Source organism: Channa argus, chromosome 1, assembly GCF_033026475.1.
Source record: "Channa argus isolate prfri chromosome 1, Channa argus male v1.0, whole genome shotgun sequence".
Classification (NCBI taxonomy): domain Eukaryota; kingdom Metazoa; phylum Chordata; class Actinopteri; order Anabantiformes; family Channidae; genus Channa; species Channa argus.
Window position 1 is genome coordinate 27,705,317 of NC_090197.1, and position 21,486 is coordinate 27,726,802.

At 41.0% G+C, this 21,486-nt stretch overlaps 2 protein-coding genes across 3 annotated transcripts; one reads left to right on the plus strand and one right to left on the minus strand.

Moving 5' to 3' along the window:
• Nucleotides 1-1,460: 1,460 nt before the first annotated feature.
• mea1 (male-enhanced antigen 1) lies at nucleotides 1,461-6,526 on the minus strand. Of its 2 annotated transcripts, none has more exons than XM_067511247.1 (4): nucleotides 6,430-6,526; nucleotides 4,603-4,966; nucleotides 4,010-4,118; nucleotides 1,461-2,974 (listed from the first exon to the last, which is right to left on the minus strand). In XM_067511247.1, the coding sequence occupies exons 2-4, from the start codon at nucleotides 4,945-4,947 to the stop codon at nucleotides 2,793-2,795; spliced, it is 636 nt and encodes a 211-aa protein (XP_067367348.1). In that variant the 5' UTR covers nucleotides 4,948-4,966; nucleotides 6,430-6,526; the 3' UTR covers nucleotides 1,461-2,792. The 2 variants fall into 2 exon arrangements, with proteins under 2 accessions (XP_067367348.1, XP_067367357.1); XM_067511256.1 differs by having other exon boundaries at nucleotides 4,603-5,015; nucleotides 6,430-6,503.
• Nucleotides 6,110-20,749, plus strand: lrrc73 (leucine rich repeat containing 73). Its single transcript, XM_067511235.1, has 8 exons — nucleotides 6,110-6,250; nucleotides 8,046-8,328; nucleotides 9,792-10,092; nucleotides 10,333-10,493; nucleotides 11,445-11,567; nucleotides 11,960-12,060; nucleotides 15,998-16,286; nucleotides 18,998-20,749. The coding sequence occupies exons 3-8, from the start codon at nucleotides 9,821-9,823 to the stop codon at nucleotides 19,066-19,068; spliced, it is 1,017 nt and encodes a 338-aa protein (XP_067367336.1). The 5' UTR covers nucleotides 6,110-6,250; nucleotides 8,046-8,328; nucleotides 9,792-9,820; the 3' UTR covers nucleotides 19,069-20,749.
• The last annotated feature ends 737 nt before the right edge of the window (nucleotides 20,750-21,486 follow it).

Genomic DNA, 21,486 nt, shown 5'->3' on the forward strand with positions numbered 1-21,486 from the left:
CCTCTACCACCTGTACATCCAGGTCACAGTAGTTAAATCATTTTCTACATTGTAACTGAGTGGTTTGTTAAACAACTTTTATGTTTTGAATCACTTTCTCAGGTACTTCTGTTGTGACAGTGCAGGACAGACAGATTGTTTTCTTTGTGGTACTGTGAGCTTTAACCAGTCTGGTTCTGCTCCTTGAGAACTGGTCTCCTGCAGCAGTGCATAGAGAACTGAGTCAGGGAGTGTTTTTGCCATCCTGGCCAGATGTTTGCATCTGTCAACTTGTGTGAATAATGTTTTGAGCCTCACTGCAGTCTGTTATTTCAGGCTTGTTTCAACATTTTTATTGTAAAAGCCCAGTTGTCACTACTCTGGGAGGTTAATAAATACAGTCACATTCACTGAATTGCATGTTCTCAGAAAAGATCAGGCAGATCAAGGCTGCATTAAAACATGCGGCCCCGATCTGCCCTTAGTGAGAAAACCTTTAATCCTAAGAGAAAACATGTAATCAGTTCTGCTCATGTAACAGCTGTTTTTCTGTGGAAACCTGTTGGGGAAACCTCTTCTCCACTGCTCCACGTTATAAGGCCAACTCAAACTTTACATGTCTGTAATTCCTGTACAGAGATCTATCTGTAGTCTCTGATTTACTCATGTGAAGCAGCTCCAAACACTGCCCTGTGTTTTTATGATGTTCAAACACAGGAGCTGTAGCACGAAGAAGAGTGTGGGCGTCCGAAGCCAGAAGTGTTAATCATCCTTTATTCTCCAAATTTCAGGTGGTGTCCATTCGTTTGTCTGTGTAGAATCATGAATGCACCATGATAATCCACTGTTTGTAAGGACAATGGAAGCAACCTTAAGAAATTAGCCTGATGAAGGGAGATGTTCCCATGGTGCCCTTGAGCTGAGTTGTTCAGCCCATTTTAACTTTGCTGGACGAACCCTGATTTCTGTGTCTCACTGTGCACGATGTTAAATGTCCTGAAAGTTTGTCTGCTGCTTACTGATCAGAGTTCTGTTTTTACAAATAGACTTCCCTTTAGGTGCTTTATGGTGACAGAGACTGGAGAATCTGGGCTCTTGCACCTTTTCTAGAAACTACCCACATTGAAACCTGAAAACAGATCGGCTGCTAAATAGAACCAAATGAGAAATTCTTAGTTTGTGATTTGTTTTAGGCTTCAGTAACTCCTCCTAAAGGCCACAGGTTGAAGTGTTAACAAATGTTAGATTATAGTGAGAATATCCTGAAGACGTACGGTTACACTTTGGGTTTGGAAAGAGCTGAGTCAAAGAGGAATAGAAGGGGTTTTTTTGTTTTGTTTTTAAACAGATAAAAAAAAATAAAAAAAAAAACACATGTCCACGTCTCCACTTGAGCCCTGACACTACAATGATGTGAACGCTGCTTTCTGTCATCTTGTACATATGTTTAATTAGGTAGAGCATTACATAGTATGAAAGTCTGATTTTGTACAGATGTTCATGTATATACAAAACCAAATAAAAAATTAAAATGGAAATGTGACTTTTTTTAAACAAACACACACACTTCAGTAAAAGGCTTTCAGGTGGAATGTGACTTTGTTTAATTAACATTTATACTGAAATCCTTTTAACTTTTTTTCAAATGATAAATGTTTGAAAATGGTGAAAAATAACGTGAGCACAGACACCACTTCCTATAACACCCAGTTTACTCTCAGAGGGGTAAAAACAGCTCACATTTGAAAACTACCATCAACTATGAGTGGTTTGAAAAATCTGTTAGATTTATTAATGGACTATTAGTAAAATCTGCAATTACAGGTAAGTTTATACTGTTACCTCGAGATCAAGAGTTAATTCAGTTACATTCTCCTGAGAACAGAATCATTTTTGAACAAAAGAACTAAGGAACTGTCAGGTGGTCATAAAAACACTGAAATATAATTTTTCTTCCTGTTCATGACCCTCAGATTAACCCCTTTAGAGCAAACTCTTACCAAACCCGATTTGAACTTAAGAAGCTTCAACAGACAAGTTAATTAAACCAAGTTCTTGAATAGTTTCATCTTTTCTGGACCAAATTCCCACACAAATACTAACATCTGACTTCCCTTGGAAAACCTTTCAGTACAAACAGGCACTGTGGACTTTCGCTAAACGCAACCTTTTAAGCTCAGCATGAACATTTAGAAGAACTCAAGTGTCCACATGGTTGCTTGAGAGAAAAAAAATAAAATAAAAAAAACTTGCTCATCATGCAACAGGTCATACGTGAAATTAGCCGGATGTGAACTGCACCACACTTGAGAGGCAAAAGCTTTAACTGATCATCTCAAGATAACAGAACTTTGAGAACAGAACTTCACTCATAAGATGTATGAATATCACAGCTTCAAACTATAATGTTCTAATTAAGTTTCAGTTTTCACACAAAAACTATTTCTTCATCTCAAGACTGAGGCAGAACAATGATCAACACACTCAACAGGAAACTCATTAGTGTTAATCTGATAATTATTTACTGATTATTTCCAGTGACGTCTCCCTGTGAAAACAGCTGCTGATTAACGCTGAACTCAGACTAATTAATTATTTTATTTTATTTTTTACGTTGAATGGTGAAAATGAAAACATCAGATTAAACTGTGGGATTTAACAGTTGAATGTGAGAAATCAAACTTTCAGTTTGAAGCAGCTTCCTGCAAAGATCAACATTTGCTGTAATTAAACTCTGTTGTTTAAGAAGTCACCTCCTTCGTGCTGCTATTTTCTGACCCTGTGTCACTATCCCTGAAGTGGCCACGGTGTATTTAGGGTCCATTGACAGTGCTTCTGCGGCCGAGATGTAGGGCTCCGGCACTCTGCCGGCTCTGCAGTGTGTGTTGGACCATGTCCTTCCACTGGTCATCAGAAATCTCTCGAGCCCATGCCGGCACACCAAAAGACGGCAATGCCACAGCCGCCATCGTCCTCTTAACCAGCTCCACGTGGTCTGGAAGGGACACAGGTACAGAGTAGCTAAGTAGTATGATAGTACTAATGCTCCTTATCTACACCTTAAAAATGGTAGAACTGAGGTCTCTGAGGAAAAATGCAAGTTCTTTCCTCAGTCAGAAGCACTGAGTCTGGACCAGCACTCATTCCTGTATTGGTTTTTTTTTTCACTGACAAACTCAGACCTGAAGACAACTCTTTCATCCCATGTAGATTATCCTCACTCTTCTTTGCTGTTCCAGGAAAACCTCTGGATCAAATACGAGCTGTCCAGAAAGCTGCTGCTGCTAAAGGACATTTTCAAAAAACCGCTCAAGACACACCTGCCTTTAAATACGGACTGTGTCTTTTTACTATTTTTTTTTTTGTATGTTTTAATGGTTTTTCAATTAAAAACTTTGATCCTAAATAATCTAGTTAATACCAAATAACGCAAATGAATCACACGTTTTATCTACTCTGAATTTACTGTTATTTTAATGTATTATAAATTATATCATTATATTAAACTATATATTTTAATAATATAGTAGTGGACACATGGTACTGAAGTGAATGGGTAATGGTCTGCACATATATAGCACTTTTCTACCTGACTTGGTGAAACTATGAACTGAGTGAAGATTTATTATTTCTACAACAGCAAAGTTACACATGCTGTAATGTCTCGTTATCTACATAAAATTTAAAAAAATAGTCCTAATATTAACCCAGGGGCGAGGTTTGAAATGATTATAGAAATCAGTCACTATCACTCACTGATCCTTTTTTCTTCCTCTGATGTGGTTTACTGGTTTAGCTGTTAGAGGGAGGGATGGCAGGTTCATTGTGGAGGCTGCTGACAGACTCCACTCTAACTTAGTAATTAATCAGTAATTAATTTGACAAATCAGTGTCAATGGTTAGCATAAGCTACAAATTATTTGAGCATGTTCATAATAATTAGAGACAAATTCCATATGGTTAAAACATGAACAATACAGTAAAAGAGTTGCTGCTGCAACAGCTTATACTGTGTGTGTGTCTGTCTGACCTGCATCCATGGGGATAGAGGCTCGGCTCCTGAGGGCCGATGCCCGCTCTGGATCCTCCTCCTCATCACTGTCAGGAGGGGGTGCTTCAGGAAGGTGGAGACCCATCACCTGTGGAGAGGGACTCAGTAAAATCCTCAAGGTGGGCAATAAAGTCTCAGCAACAGATGAATTCTGAATCATCTGTTTAGACCAATTCTATTGTATTACAACAATAAAGAGAAGGAAACAAGTTGCCCCCGACTCCATCAACTTTTCAAACTTAATCGTAAGCTTGTTTTAAAATACTTAGGACTCAGTAGCTAATCAGTGATTCTACAGTATGAAAGATTAGCAGCTCTCTGCCCCCACTGACAGAGCAGTGATAGAGGAAAAGCTTTGTTTTTTTGCCATCACCTGCAGACTGAATTTTAAGTAATTGGTAACAACAGGATTTTTTTCAATTAATCAATAATTCATATTAAATCAATAAAATATTTATATATTTTATTGATATTTATATATTTAAAACAAGAAACACTAAAAAATTTAAAAAACTGAACACTGCTTCACATTGGCTCACTGTATTAACACTGATTCACTGAGCAGGACTAACCTCTATCCTCTGCTGCACCTGCTGCAGCTGTTCAGTGTGTGAGGCTCCCTCCCCCCTGTCCTCGTCCTCGTCCTCCACCTGCTCTCCGCTATTCACACCGTCTGGGTCCTGGTTCAGAGGTTGGTAATAATATCCTCCACTATTATCTCCCTCCTCTTCTTCCTCTCCATCCAGCTCCATCTCACCCCCTCCCTCCTCCTCCTCCTCAGCTCCGGCCTCCACCCCACTCCACACTGCCCCTATTGGCAGCGGCGCTCCATCAGCTGGACGCTCGTTCTCTCCCAGCTCGTCCTCAGAGCTTGGTAAGACTCTTTCTGGGCCCATCACAGAGCTGCACACTTCCATCCACAGACACACAGCAGCTCTGGGAGGGAGGGGGAGTAAGTCACATATACTCAGACTTTACTCTCACACTGCATCGATGTGAGGAAGAGGATGTTAGGCAGGACAGGCAAGTATAAACAGTGCTGGGTTTGTTACTTATAAATTTCATACATTAATTATTACTTTGTTATGAATAATTATTGTTGCTTTTACCTATTAGTACCCATCAAAAGTAACTCATTACATGTTATATTACTTTTCTGAAAGTGTATGGTCTAAAAATGGATAGAGAGTCAACAGTGGAAATGGTCAACAGCAGCCACAAGCTTCATTAATTCTTTGTTGCTTATGTAGCAGCTGTTGGTCATTAAATCTTTGGTTGTTTTAGCCATTAAAGGGCTACAGACATCCTGTGTCTGAAGGAGAGTCGTCTTTGTTGAGGTGTGTCTTCACAAGTTTCACATTGTCCTGTTGTTTAAAGTCCTTTAAAAAGTCTGAGGTAAAGAATCTTCCCTGCAAACAATTTATACATTGCAATAATGTTCTTATCACATTTTGTCCGACAAATTCAAAGTAATGGAAGTATTTCCGCTAGGCCCTTTCATCTTCCACACCAGCTCACTGACTTGTGCAAAAGTAATCCTGTTGAAAATTGAAAGAGACAAATTTTCCTTAAAGCTGCAGTGACTGGTTACAACTTGCTCATCAGGAGACTTCATCAGAGAACCTCAGATTGGTCCCAGGTTCATTCTGCAGCACAGATCTGAGCCCAAATCTCTATCCAGACTCATTACAGAACTAATTCAGACAAAAGCACAGAGCCCCGATATCAGCATCACAGTCAGTCTGAGAGCACATAAAGAGACGTAGTTCGCTCAGATTGAACCCAGAGAACAACTGTTGCACCTAAGAACTGTCTCTGTGGTCACAGCAAACACTAGTCTCATTACATTCACTACACTCTCAAGTCTCAGTAGTTTTTGTTCAGTCCTCTACATTAAAAAGACTAATTTCTGGTCATAAACAGCAAATAAGTTCAGAGATAATTGGTTTAACTGCTTCCCATACGCTACATGTATAAGTTTTTTATCTGAACATTAAGAGAGTCTCTGGATATTCCCAGTAAAACCAGTTTGACTTCAAATGCAAAGTAAAACGAGAAGGAACTCGTCCTTGCCCTGAATGGGAATCAGATGCTAACAGCTAACAGCTACCTTTAGGTACTTTTATATATGACTGTTTAAAACGAACCGGAAGCGATAGTTATCGGTTCTGCTCGTGCTCTGCTTCCTGAGTGACAAACAGGTGCCGGACAGTGGAACAGGTAAACGAAGATGACAGAAAACACCTGCAGCTGCCAAATGCTAACGATGCTAACTGCTGCTGCCTATTTATGTAACAAGCTGGTTCTCCGGTTTTTAAACTTTTTCCTTTTGCCATTTAAAACAGATTCACACACAACTCCGATGTAAAGAGTCTAGAGTCTAGCGACTAGCGTCTTACCTGTCTGTCTGTCTGTGTGCACGGAGGTTCAAGTGTTAGCTGTTAGCCCTTAGCCGCTACTGCAGCTGATCAGACGTCACGACGCCGAAATAACGTCAGACGCAAAATAATCTTTTTTTTTTTTTTAAAGTAAAGGAAATTAGGGATAAATAATACTCAGGAGTATTACTCCTGACTTCGGTTCTTAAAATCAGCTTTACTTTCACCAGCATATAAAAAGATATGCAGAGGATTATATTGTTAAAATTTAATGTCTAAAGGTAGCACATGTAACAATGAAAAAAGTTTTATCGTTTTTTTTTTTTGTTTTTTCACGGTTGATCGCTCATTAGCAGCTTCTAACTAATAATATATAATCAATCACTATTATATTAATAGGCTCTCAATTCAAATAAAACATTTGTTTTAATATTGTCTCTACATTCGTTACATTACAGATCGCGGAGGATTAAAATGAGGCTCGGTGACGTAATAACTGTAAAGACCGTCTATTGTAGCAGAGGTTTTGCTCCTATCTGATATTTATTTTAAACAGTATGTTTTAAGGTTCAAGATTCAAACAACTTTATTGATTCCATGGGGAAATTATGTTGTCTTGTTACAGCTGCTCTCCTCATGAAAAGTAGAAAAGAAAGTCAATAAACAAGTACCAGTACAAACTACTGATCAACAAGTAAGAAATAACCCAGCTAGAGGAGTAAACATAAATGAATTTTAATGATAAATAAATAAATGAAATGAAATCACCTATTTGTCCATTTTGACCATTTAGTCCCCCTCCTTTTTACAGAAGGGGGGTGAGTTTAACAGTTTGATGGCCACTAGGAGAATAGATCTCCTCTGTTGTTCTGTGGAGCTCTTGACTGTGGTCAGTCTCTGGCTGAAAATTCTCCACTGTGGAGCCAGCACACAGTGGAGTGGGTGGGAGGGATTGTCCAGGATTGAGAGGAGTTTGGACAACATTCTCCTCTCAGCCACAAAATGCAGAGGGTCCAGCTCCTCCCCCAGAACAGAACCCTCCCTCCTTAGTAGTTTATCCAGTCTTTTACTGTGTACCACCTTCATATTGCTGCATTAACCAGTCCAGACCAGTATATGTGTATATATTATATTAATTATTATATTAACTTCTTTATTGTTTTCTTTGTTAATTATTATAGTAATAATAATAAAATCACTATTTTGTTGAATACATTTTACAGTAAAAAAATAGCTGACTTTATAACTTGGTTCTAAGCTATGTTAAATTTCACATCAGAATAAAGTAATAAAATATCATCTAAATAATGTGGTTCTGGGAGATTTGTATCTTCTGTGTTTGCGGCATTCTGTTTCCCAACCCAATGCTATACCACGTCCCTATTATACTAACAAAGCTCCGATAAAAAAAAAAAAAAAAGATATTAAAAGGTAAATGCTAATAGTACAAAAGTAGGTCCTATGTGTTCCCAGAGATGTAATACATTGAAAAATATAATAATTGAACATCATTGTGCATTATTAAAAAGTATTTATGTGTTAATTACCGGTTAATTCTGACATGTCCTGAGTTTTGTTCCGGTAAACCGCTCAAAGTGAGCCCTCTCTACACTGTCTCCCCTCTCTGTGTCTCATAGTAACGGACACCTACAGAAACACCGGGACTCACCGAGCTCTCACCGACCGAGGCACATACCCCCAGCCCGACCTACAGCACAGCGACCCCCCTCTGCTCCCTGCGGCTGATCAAAACCGATCAATCATACACAATCTTGGATCGATCGCCTCTGATGTCCCCCGCCATGCATCAGAACCCGTGCGTGGCCTGCGGCGGGATCAGAGGAACCAGATCAGCTAATGATGACATCAGCGCGTGATAGTCCGGATCCTCCCCGCTTGAGTTGATCGATCATCTATCAGGTTAATTGATTTTTTCATTGCAACATTGAGTTCATTATTGATCATTTTATCGGCTAATGGCTGCGCAGACCCGCTCCCGTTCATCAATACTATTATCAATTAATTATTGATCAGCTCTGCTGTGTTTCACACTTAAACCTCAACAAACATTGATCAGCATATCTCAATATTTGATACCTGATCTCAATAACTGATCAGCCCCTGATCTTCCGGCTTAATTATCAATTAGTGGGTTAGAACGTGTTTATTACAATCATCTGTTTATACCAGAGGCGTTGACAGTGTGATGATGCTTTGTGTTGTTAAACTGTAAGCACTGTGTCTCTGTGGTAATTCCACCTAGTATACACACAGCTTCCCTCTGTCTCTTAGACTCTTAGTCTCTTCATCTGGACCCAAAGCTCGGCTTCAATGATGAAGCCTTTTAAATTTTACCTGTCGGCTCCCTGAACTCAGGGACAGGTAATAAAAAGGTGTCCACCAGTGTCCACCAGGAGAATATTACAATCAGTTTAAAAGAGGAGAAACCTTAGTTCAACATGCATTTGAACCCTATAAAAGTCTGAATTTGGATGAATGGGACATTAACTAGTTAACTGGCTCAAGAGAAAGTTGGTCTGTGACAAAGTCCTCACAATGAAAAGTCATTCTTTAACTAATCATAACCTCACAGAAGCTGAGGATGGAGATCAATCCTCTATGGGTACGGATGGACCTGAACTACGTGCAGTCAGTCAGTAAAACGCTGTGGTGACCTGGATCAGCTCCAGTGAATTTTGCTCTGTCTGGTTTGTTGACTCTAGATTTACTCCAACCCTCCCATTCAGTTTAAGATGCTACAAAACAAGTGGCTCACTGACACCAAATGGAGCACACCTACTAAACCTCTGGGCTCAACCTACTAGAACCACTGGGTTCAGAAAAGATTTTGTAGTGAGGAATAGATCATTTACTCCACCCATAAAACAACGAAGATGATAATATCATTAAATGCAGTCAATTGTCCTGGTGTCCTACAATGTCTTTGAAGCACCAAAGTGCAGTTGTTTTAAGGTGCTTTTATTACATGTATCTGCGAAACAATGCAGAACATGGGAATCTCAACGGTTCAGCCATGAATGACACCAAATGACCAAAAAGACTAAAATTAACTGCAAACTGTCCAAACAGAAAATGCCACACAAAGGATGTAACCCAAAACAACCCCAATGACAAGAAATGACCATGAAAGATGTAAAACTTCTATGTTTTCGACATTGAAATTTCTAAGCACCTGTTAGTGAAAGGTTGACATGACCTACATAAGTCAGAAAACTGCATCTAGATATCAAAAACCCGCCAGGAGGAAATAATTAGTTCAGTGTATATTTTTCACTAGTAAACATCAAACTCTTTTGTTTGTCTTTGAACATAAAACTGTTTTATAGACCAGTGACTGATTTTTTTTCCCCTCTGTCTTTCAGGCCTCCCAGTGCTTCCAGTTGTGTCTAGGATGCTGCCAGCCTCCATCCAGATCACGGGGGAGCTGTTGTCTGCAGCTGAGGTTCAGGACATCTGTGAGAGTCTGAAGGAAGACAGCGTCCGGCTGCTGTCCGTCCGTGGCTGCCAGCTCTCCGACCGTGACTTTGGACGCATCTGCCGTAGTGTTGCCGAGTCGCACTCGCTCGCTCAGCTCAACCTCAACTTGGGTGTCGTCTCCAGCATCAGCCGGACACGACACCTGGCCGACGCTTTGAAGACAAACCGATCTTTGCAGACATTGTTGTGAGTAGACCAGCAAACAGCAAGTTTTAATCCTGTGAGATGACCTGGAACTCTCTGACTCTTTATAAAAGTTCTGACTGACTAACCAAATAATCAACTGATTATACCTGATGGTTCAGGTGGCCTCTCTGTGCTCCAGAGCGAATCAGGGAGGTAGCCTGAACCAGCAGTATTCATCTTCTAGAGAACATGCAAAGACAATATGTGATTGGTTGGTAAGACTGTTCTTGCCTCTTGCAGTCTTCATGGCAGCCCTCTGTTGGATGCCGGCTTGGTGACGCTGAACTCGGCCTTGTCGACTCATCCAGCACTGGTCTGTCTGGATCTGGGGGACTGCATGCTTGGAGACGAGGCATTGGGCTTGATCTGTGGGATGCTGCCACCAGATGGAGCAAAGTCAGGTAACAAAACTCCCAGACAACAACTGGTCTAGATTAGACTTCCAAATACACATCAGCTTGGTCTCTGTTGTCAGGTGAAAATCTACAAGTGTTGGTAAAACATGGAAAGCAATTATTAGCATTGTGATTACTTCCTGTAACAGTATAGAATCCAAAACTATAAACATTCATCAATAACCAAAAATATCCTAAAAACCGTCGAGAACAAAACAACCTGGTTCCATGTAGTCCTGTATTTGCCTGAAAGACCCAACAACCAGTCTAGCAGCAGTGTAGCAACCACCTCAAACACTCAGCAACCTAGCATAACCTTAAAAACTCCCTGGAACTAGTTTTTGGTTAAAACTAGAGAGATGAGTCAGAACCGGGTTGCATGTAGTCTTTGTAAAGTTGCCTCTGAGCACCATGACCTGGATGACTGAAAATCTTCACAGTCAAAATCTAAAACTAGAAAAGCCACCTAAAGAAGAAGAACATTTATTAAATCAGTTAAAAAGTCAAATTTAAAGAAATGGGTAGTAATATTAAAGTTGAAGTCATGCTTCCACCGTACTTCTACATCAGGCTGCAGGTCTGATGAAAGTCAGCAGTTTGCAGAATGTAGGAAGTTCTTTCATAAATCTCAGAGGACATTTTGTCTCCAAGGACTGACATTATTTTAGGATCAAATAACCTGAATTCAGTTTAGATGTCCACGTGCTATTGTCACCAGCAGCTAAAGGATCTGAGGATTTAAATCTTCATCAGCACAACAAGGACAGAGCATCCTGCCAGCATCACCCCAAGGGACAGAAAACACAAATACAATTGAGACACCTAGAAAAGAGGCAGTTTTACTTTAACTTGAAACACAATACGTCTCAGGTTGTAACATGATCTAATGGCAGCAGCCTCTGCAGGTTTTTATGTATGTGTTTTCACAGACTGGTGTGTTGTGTTTGGTTGTATCAGGTCTGAGGGAACTGACCCTGAGTGCAAACCCACGAATCAGCTCTAAAGGCTGGGCTCAACTCTCCATTGCTGTGGCTCACAGCTCCCAGCTACGAGTTCTCAACCTGGACTACAACCCACTGGGTAATAACAGTACTCGACCATGTGTGTGTTTTTGCATGTCTTGGTTGTGTGGACACTGTTGTGAGAACCGCTATTAAGTCCTTCAGAGGGTTTTTTGCCGGTTGAAACTTAATTTCAGGGTTCAGGTTAGGGTCGGGGTAGCAGACCTTTAGTTTTATGGATAACTTCAGGCAGACTACATTAAGTCATTAAATGTCCTCAAAACTACAGTAAGACCAACATGTTTGTGAGTCAAATAATGTAAAAAGTGACAAGTACTGTTAATGTTCTGAATCTGATGGTTCTAGTTCTGGTATTGTTATGGGTATTCTAGTTCATGTTCCAGAAGGGTCTGGTTCTGTTGATGCTCTGGTTCAGATGGTTCTGGTTTAATGTTCAGATTCTGTCTCCAGGTGACCCAATTGCAGGGATGTTGGCAGTTGCTGTGGCATCCAGCAGGACCCTAGAAGTACTGGATCTGGAGGGAACTGGACTGACAAACCAATCAGCACAGGTCAATCCAATTCATGATCATTCCTTATCATCATCATCACGTCTCATGGTGCCTTCTGTTTATCTGTGAAGTTGGAAATGGGAGGTCGGTTTGACATCACACCTGAGCTGACCACCTTCCAGTTAACCAGATAGTTTACTGTGACATAACCAGTTCTAGCCAGGTTAGCAGCACCAGTTTGCAGCAACACACTAGGCTGTATTTGGGTAATATACACACTGAAGTGTCACATCCAAAGATAAAAGTTGGATAGAACTGTGTGTAGGACTGTTTGAATGAAACAGCTTTCACTCTGCTGTTGAATGGAGATGCAAAATTTGATTTGGAGGTCGGAGGCTGATTAGATTAATTTTACTTTCCAAGTCAAAGATCCGACTTCAGGGGACATTCCAGTTAAATTTTTTGACTGGAAACTCTGATTTCGAACACGACAGCAATGCACCATCAGTCTGTCAGCAGGTCCTGTGTTTGTCCAGCAGATGGAGACAGAACAGAACAGAATTTACATGCTTTTGTTTTTACTACAGGATCCTGTTCCACAAAACCTACAGACTTGTCCTGATTCTAGTCTGAAATGTTAAACCACATCCCTGTCATATCTGACTCTGAGTTGTAGCCTTTGTCTCCATTTTTCAATAAATGGATTTTGGGTTTTAAGCTGACATGGTAAAAGTAAAGCTTACCATATCAGCTTAAAACCCCAAATCTAAAAGTAAAGCTTAATGCAACCACAAGGGGGTACAAGCCAGTGTCTTCTTTTGCCAGTCCCAAGTCTGTATAAATACAGAGGGTTGTGTTAGGAAGGGCATCCAACGTAAAACATATGCCAAATTAAATATGTGAATCATGACTTTCACACCGAAAATGATGATCCCTTACCGGATCAGTCTGGACCCAACGACCGGCTCTGGTGCTGTTGACCTACAGGGTACCGGTGGAAATTGGACTACTGTTGGTCAAAGAAGGAGAGGAGGAGGGCGTATTCGTACGCAGAGAGAGAGGAGGAAAGCTTAGAATGTAGGACTGACAGTAGGGACTCTGAATGTTGAAGGCTAAAGAGTTGGTTGACATGATGCAGAGAAGGAAGGTGGATATATTGTGTGTCCAGGAGACAGGTGAAAAGGTAGCAAGGCTAAAAGCTTAGAAGCAAGGTTCAAGTTGTTTTACCATGGGTCAGAAAGGAAAAGAAATGGAGTAGGAGTTTTCCTGAAAGAGGGGTTTGTGAGGAACGTTCTAGAGGTGAAAAGAGTATTAGGTAGGGTGATGAGTCTGAAGCTGGAAATTGAAGGCGTGATGTTCAATGTTATGAGTGGTTATGCCCCACAGGTAGGATGTGAGTTAAAAGAGAAGGAGAAATTCTGGAGTGAGTTAGATGAAGTGATTCAGAGCATCCCCAGAGGTGAGAGAGTGGTGATTGGTGCAGATTTCAATGGACATGTAGGTGAAGGGAACAGAGGTGATGAGAATGTGATGGGCAGATTTGGTCTTCAGGACAGGAATGCAGACGGGGAGATGGTGGTAGACTTTGCAAATGTGATGAAAATTCAGAACAGGCAGGAAGGGTGACGTATAAGAGCGGAGGTAGAAGTACTCAGATGGACTACATTTTATGATCAGGTTATAATCTGAAAGAGATTAGTGACTGCAAAGTATTGGTAGGGGAAAGTGTAGCCAGACAGCACAGGATGGTGGTGTGTAAAATGACCGGTGGTGAGGAAGATAAAGAAGACAAAGCTGAGCAGAGGACAAAGTGGTGGAAGTTGAAAAAGGATGAATGTTTTCAGGGACGAGCTGAGAGAGGCTCTGGGTGGTCAGGAGTTGCTTCCAGATGACTGGACCATTACAGATAATGTGATCAGGGGGACAGGTAGGAGGGTACTCGGGGTGTCATCTGAAAAGAGGAAGTGGATAAGGAGACTTGGTGGTGGAACGAGGAAGTTCAGGAGTGTATACAGAGAAGAGGTTAGCTAGGAAGAATTGGGACACTGAGAGAACTAAAGAGAGCAGACAGGAGTACACGGAGATGCAGCGTAAGGTGAAGGTAGAGGGGGCAAAGGCCAAACAAAGAGCATATGAGGACTTTGTACAGGTTGGCCAGGCAAAGAGCTAGAGATGGGAATGATGTGCAGCAGGTTAGGGTGATTAAAGATAAGGATGGATATGGACAGGTGCCAGGAGTGTGATGGGAAGATGGAAGGAGTTGAACAGGTAATGAACGAGCAAAATGAAAGGGAACAAAGAGTAGAAGAGAAGACTGGTGTGGAGCAGGAAGTAGCAAAGATTAGTAAGAGTGAAGTGAGGAGGACATTGAAGAGGATGAAGATTGGAAATGCAGTTGGTCCTGATGACATACCTGTGGAGGTATGGAAGTGTCTAGGAGAGGTGGCAGTAGAGTTTCTGACTAGTTTGTTTAACAAGATCTTGGAGAGTGAGAGGATGCCCGAGGACTGGAGGAGAAGTGTACTGGTGCCCATTTTTAAGAACAAGGGAGATGTGCAGAGCTGTGGCAACTACAGAGGAATAAAGCTGATGAGCCAAACAATGAAGTTGTGGGAAAGAGTAGTGGAAGCTAAGCGGAGGGCAGAGGTGAGCAGCAATATGGTTTCATGCCTAGAAAGAGTACAGATGCAGTATTTGCTTTGAGGATGCTGATGGAGAAGTACAGAGAGGGTTATGGGGAGTTGCATTGTGTCTTCATAGATTTAGAGAAAGCGTATGACAGGATGCTGAGAGAGGAGCTGTGGTATTGTATGAGGAAGTCTGGAGTGGCAGAGAAGTATGTTAGAGTGGTGCAGGACATGTATGAGAGCTGTAAGACCGTGGTGAGGTGGGCTGTAGGTGTGACAGAGGAGTTCAAGGTGAAGGTGGGTCTGCATCAAGGATCGGCTCTGAGCCCCTTCTTGTTTGCTCTGGTGATGGACAGGCTGACAGATAAGCTTAGAAAGGAATCTCCATGGACTATGATGTTTGCTGATGACTGTGATTTGTAGTAAGAGCAGTGAGCAGGTGGAGGAAAATCTAGAGAGGTGGAGGTCTGCTCTGGAAAAGAATGAATGAGAATGAGGAATGAAGCTTAGACAGAATACATGTGTGTCAGTGAGAGGGACCCAGGTGGAACGGTGAGGTTACAGGGAGCAGAGGTGAAGAAGGTGCAGAACTTCAAGTACTTGGGGTCAACGGTTCAGAGCAACGGAGAGTGTGGAAAAGAGGTGAAGAGGCAAGTACAAACAGGTTGGAACAGGTGGAGAAAAGTGTCAGGTGTGTTGTGTGACAAAAGAGTATCAGCAAGAATGAAAGGAAAGGTGTTCAAGACGGTGGTGAGACCAGCAATGTTGTTCGGCTTAGAGACAGTAGCACTGAAGAAAAGACAGGAGGCAGAGCTGGAGGTAGCAGAGCTTAAGATGTTGAGGTTCTCTTTGGGAGTGATGAGGATGGACAGGTTCAGGAATGAGGATATCAGAGGGACAGCTCATGTTAGATGTGTTGGAGATAAAGTCAGAGAGGCCAGATTGAGGTGGTTTGGACATGTTCAGAGAAGACATTGTGAATATATCGGTAGAAGGATGCTGAGGTTGGAGCTGCCCTGCAGGAGGTCTAGAGGAAGACCAAAGAGGAGATTTATGGATGTAGTGAGAGAGGACATGAAGTTAGTTGGTGTGAGTGAAGAGGATGCAGTGGACAGGGTTAGATGGAGGCACATGATTCGCTGTGGCGACTCCTGAAAGGGAACAGCTGAAAGAAAAAGAAGAAGATGATGGTATTATTAAAGCTTGAATTAAAAATGTTCTTAAGGTCATTATTTAAAACTACTAGCTTCAAAGGTTTTTTGATTACAAAAGTAGGACTTGTAACAGGACCATTCACTTATTGTTTGCTGATTTGTATTAATAATAAAGTTTTTTACAGTGTCTTGCATTAATCAGATTTCTGTGTCTAGGTGTTCTTGGACATGGTGGAGAACTATCCGACCAGTCTGCGAGTTTTGGTTCTGGCAGAGAATGACATTAACCCTGAGCTGCAGCAGCAGATCTGTGACCTGCTGTCTGAAGGAGAGGACGACGACGAGAGAGATGTCCCACCCCTCCAACCAGGCCCCGCTTCCAGCAGTGCTCTTTTGCCCATCAGAGACAAGTACCAGCCCATCAGAGACAAGTACCACCCCATCAGAGACAAAGACCAGCCTGTCAGAGACAAGTACCAGCCTCCTGCCTGGCTCCCCCATAGTAGTAAGGGCTGAACACTCCCCCATGTCCTCACCTTTTCTCTTTTTTTCCCTAGAGACCATCCAACATTAAAACTGCACCCTTCCAGACCACCACCAACTGACTGTCCTCACCTCTGGACTGATCCGCCACGTAACTGTTCCCCTAGACACTCCTTCCTCCCACTACAAAATGTTTCCCATCAAAACTGTTCTCTTCCAGACTGTACTCTGTGCAGACTGTCCTTACCTCACCACCACTTTCTTGTATCTGGTTGTCTTGGTACAGGATCCCATACTGGTTCTACCTGTGTTGCTACCTGTGTAGCATTGAATGTTCTACTGGTATTGTTTACCATACTAGATTTCCTGGTACCAGTTTACTATACCCTTTAGTTTACCATACAATTTCCAGATTTCCCCCCTGGTGCAGTTTGTAATAATGGTTTTGTTTGTTTGACTTCCATAATGCCTATGTGCATGTAGTTCTGGATACTGGTTCTACTGGTACTACTTCCAATAACCATTTTAGTTCTCTTGGTTTAGACAATTGTAATGGTTCCACAGGTGCCATTTATCACAAAGGTTTTACTGGTTCAGGGTATTGTACTTGTGCTTATACTAGATGTGCTTATACAGTTTCTGTTTCATACCTTATTTAGCACCAGAATTATTCTGGTTTTGTCTCATTTGACCCAGTAGACAGTGTGAAATCGATGTCACACCGTCATGTCGGCAATTTAAACTATGTTTCAGCCAAACAGACGACAGGGTCAGTGGTTCGATCCACAGTCCCAGCTACCTGTCGAAGTGTCCTTGGTCAAGACACTAAACCCCAAGTTGCTCCCGGTGGGTCAGGTGATGACCTTGCATGGCAGTCACATCCATCGGTGTGTGAGGGTGTGTGAATGAGAAGCAACTTGTAAAGCGCTTTGGATAAAAGCTCTACATAAGTGGCCATTTACCATTTACCAAACATAACAAAAGGTATGCAGGTAAACCATTTGGAGCACTGTGGCAGGCTGGGAGCATACCTCACAAGATGGTGACCCCAACTTTCATTTACCAACAGTTAACACTAAGTACCTTCACATTTTGTATACTGATCCAGTCAGTTCTCACCTAGTTATACCTCAGACCCAGTGAATGCCTGGTTCTGTCCCAGCTCACCCAGTATTGGGCTGGTTAATCACCATGGGATCTTGATAGTAGATTGGTTCTGTTCCACTCAGTGTTTTCAGGATCTGTCCCAACTTAAACTTGTCAAATGACTGAATCTGTTCCAGTTGGGTCCAATCTAGCTCTGGTTCTGTCACACCTGATTCCTCAAGTAATAGCCTGTCCATTAGTATTAGGTGTAGGAGCATTGTGTTCTGTGTAATCGAGCTCTACATGTGTAAATCTGGTTTAACTGGTTTTTGTTTAATCCCAATTAATACATATTCCTGTGTCTTATGGCAAAGATTTAAAAGAATGTTTAGTAACACTCAGAAATCTGATCTTCTGTGGTTTTTCCACTTGGCTATGTGGTCTGAAGTTCTAATGTTATCAGGGTTCTGAATTCAGTGCCGTTTACAGAGCTGAATATATTAAAGACAGTGCATTTAAAATGGAAAAATGTGCAGTGAAATCTTTTTAATGGATTCACTCATTGGAATAAAATAAACCTTCACAATGGCGTTCTTCCATTTTGTTACATAATGAAGTCCATGACAAAAAAAATGGAGAAGCTGAAGTACCACATTAACGATGTGGACTGACTTCACCAAATTTGATTGGCTTTTATTATGGGTTTATTTAAGAGAAGACTTTACTTTATTGAAAAAAACCCCCACTGAAAACACTGAAACATCTGGTTTATTATTATATTTAAACATGTTATCAAATATTTTTTATATTTATTTACTTTGAATTGTGTAACACTCATGTCTCATGTCTCTGCAGTAAATATGAGTAATATGAATGTGCAGCTAAGAGTGGGGTTAATCTAGCCTTAAGGCTAACAGCTAGCCAGGCCCTTCACAGAGGTAACAAGCTGCACAGAATTCTTAAAAGAATCAATTCATGTTGTCTGCTGGTAGATTTATTTTCAGGAACCAGTGGAGATTTCAGGACCTTTAGATGCAGGTAATCAGCAGTTGGTAAGATAGGGAAAATTAGAAAACAAGAAGAGCAGGGGTCCATGAAGACCAGGACTGAGAAACACCACTTTAGAAAGAGCTGACTAGCTGTCATTATGTCATGCTAAGCTTCCTGGCTTCTTTATTTACTTTACAGGCATGAAAGTTGTAGCACAGCCTCCATACTCTGTTCTAAACTAGTTCCGGCGTAACCTACATGATGATTTTGAAATAATTAGTGGCGTATTAGTGGCATCTGCATACAATATCACACTCCCTGTATGCTGATGATAAACGAATCTACATACATTTTTACAATGTGATCATGGTCCTACTGCATAAAATTGACTCTGGGAGCTGTGTGTTGGACTATTTCATGAAAAGGAGTGGTGATGTTTAAAATCCGGTAAAAATTGGTTGTTGGGTTATCTGTTAAAAATTGGTTGTTGGGTTATCTGTTCGATGTGTACAGAAATGAGGTCAAACCAATTTCTGTGTCACAGATTGAAATCAGTTCAACATTTTTATAGCATCCTGGTCTTAACATGTTGTCATGGTGGTTTGGTCTTTGAAATCTAGAATAAATATCTAAATCTGTTATTCTTTAACCCTACAGACCCCAGCCCCCAGATGATCTTGCTGACATCAGGTCTAGGTGAGAGCTTATTGGCTGAGACTGAGATGTGACCCATTCCAGAAACACGCCTCAGCTTCCTGGTGAACTTTTTTCACTTTTTGGTTTTGGTTTTGAATGTTGTTGTTTCTCCACACTGCACTTCTCGGTCATCGGATCACCTGATCAGTCACATCCTCTGCATGATTTGACGTAGCACCTGTACACAGACTGGCACTAAGTCGTGGCACAAAACCTGAACATACCAAGTGATTTGCAGACAGGTGTTTATTCAGCAGGTGGACTTTATACTGTTTCAGTATAAAGTCCTACTATTAAAGGTTATAAGCTGAAATTAACAGTCAATAAATCATTTACTAAAACCTTAAAACCTTTGTGAAGTTTGACCACTTCTCTTCTAGACAAGGGCTGGAGAATATCTGACCAAATTTCTGTTACTTGTCCAGAATCCAGGATCTTTTTTAATAATAATAATAATAATAATAATAATAATAATAATAATAATAATAATAATAATAATAATAACAACAATAATAATAATAATAATAATAATAATAATAATCACTTGTAACTGATCTATAATTTCAGTATATGAACCTTAAGAACTGGGGCCTTATTAGAGAGTCCTTCCTGTTTTTCGGACGAATGTATCACTTGCTGTATTTGTTCTGCTGCTCTGATGTCACAATAATAAAATTGTTTACAGCTTTGTTGGAAACACAGCCTGTCATTAATCTTTTACTGTAAGTAAACAAAGCAGCATCACAGTGAAACGTGCTTCACTGCATAAACAACATGTTCAGATTGTGAACGAAGAAAAAAGCAGAACTATGTTTATAATTGTATCTTAACTTTTTAGCGTATGTTTTTATATAATAAATAATTGAAGAGTTCACCATTCACATTTACACCTATGGGCATTTTGCAGAGACCAGTATAGCTTCAGGTTTTTGGACTGGGGGGAAACTCATACACAGAAATCTTAATCTGCACATCCTCAACCACAGACTAAATAACAAAAGGTCTGCAGTTACACTCACTGGCCATTTCATTAGGTATACCTGTACAGTTTAATGTTCTGTCATGAATTCTACTTTTCCAGGTTCTAATTTGTAAGAAAGGTGAAGATTCTACTCTAGGTGCTACGTGCAGGTCGGACACAGATCTACAGGGTGTTCGGTCAGTCTCTGAACCACACAGATTTCAGCCCTGCACCTTCATTGCTACCCACAAGCCCCCACACATGCATACATCTGTTTGTTCACTAAGCTTTTACCTGAGTTCTATTTAAGTTTCCTGTCTTTAACTATTCTTTGTTGTAGTGTCACTATGTCATCATCACTTTTCCCCCGCTGCTCTGGACTGTGTGCTTTGGGAAACTTTGCATTTTTGGAGAATTTTACTAAGGTAGAAGATTTGTGTTTTGTCAATGTGTGACATATTTTTTTCAATTCAGTTCATTTAAGTAGCACCCAATCACAACAGAGTCATCAGAAGGTACTTTACATCGAATTCCAGAGAAAGTCAACACATCCTTCCTGAGCAGCACTAAGACGGGGAAGAGGAAAATCTACCTTTAACAGAAAAAACCTCCAGCAAATCCAGGCTCAGGGAGGGCGGTCTTCTGCCTTTAACGGCTTGGGTAGGTAGACACTGGAAAGAAAAGAAAAGAGCAACAAGATGGAACAACAACATCTTATCAGAGAGTTGGTGAACAACACAATCACCTCCATCGTGTGTAACAGTACAATAAAAGACTTCCTGCTGCTGCAACAGCTTCTCCTCTGTGTGTTTGGGTTTGTGTGATTGTGTGTATGTGTTAATCTCACTTATTGCAAATAGTAAATAGTAAATGGCCACTTATATATTGGTCTTATGTAAAGCGCTTTACAATGTTGAATTCCAAAATGCTGAGAAGTTTGACAGCTCAGCTCACACTGAGCTCTGCACAGATGAGGTGAAAGGTCATCATAAAAGAACCTGAATTAAGTGAGTCAAAAATAATTAATGGCATTAAAAGGAATTTGCATTACTGGATTATCACTATAAGTATTTGAGCATCTTAGGCAAGGGCAAAATTGTAATGTGTAGACGACTGATCAGAGCAGCCCCAAAACCGCAGCTTATGTGAGATGCTGTCAGTCTGCCGTGGTCAGAACCTACCAAAAGTAGTCCCAACAAAAGAAAAAAGTGAACCTGCTACAGGGTCATAGGCAGCCAACGCTCACTGATGCGCTAACCCTGACCCTAACCCAGAACACACAGTGCATCCCAGTTTGTTTACAGTAGCTGAAGACCAGTCAGGGTACCCAAGCTGACCTGTATCCCCTGCCAGAAGCACCTACAATTGACACGTTAGCATCAGAACTGGACCACAGAGCAATGGGAGAAGGTGATATTCTGAGGAATACCGTTTTGAGTCATGTGGACCTTTAAGGAAAGTGGTGAGACCAGGATGCATGGTAGGGGGC

Excerpts from the sequence above, each read along its gene's own strand:
- mea1 (XM_067511247.1), bottom strand. The coding sequence starts at position 4,947 with ATGGAAGTGTGCAGCTCTGTGATGGGCCCAGAAAGAGTCTTACCAAGC. Across the intron at positions 4,119-4,602 it reads AGGTGCAGCAGAGGATAGAG|GTGATGGGTCTCCACCTTCC; the intron begins GTTAGTCCTGCT and ends CCCTCTCCACAG. Across the intron at positions 2,975-4,009 it reads CTCTATCCCCATGGATGCAG|ACCACGTGGAGCTGGTTAAG; the intron begins GTCAGACAGACA and ends TGTCCCTTCCAG.
- lrrc73 (XM_067511235.1), top strand. The coding sequence starts at position 9,821 with ATGCTGCCAGCCTCCATCCAGATCACGGGGGAGCTGTTGTCTGCAGCT. Across the intron at positions 10,093-10,332 it reads CGATCTTTGCAGACATTGTT|TCTTCATGGCAGCCCTCTGT; the intron begins GTGAGTAGACCA and ends TGCCTCTTGCAG. Across the intron at positions 12,061-15,997 it reads TGACAAACCAATCAGCACAG|GTGTTCTTGGACATGGTGGA; the intron begins GTCAATCCAATT and ends TTCTGTGTCTAG.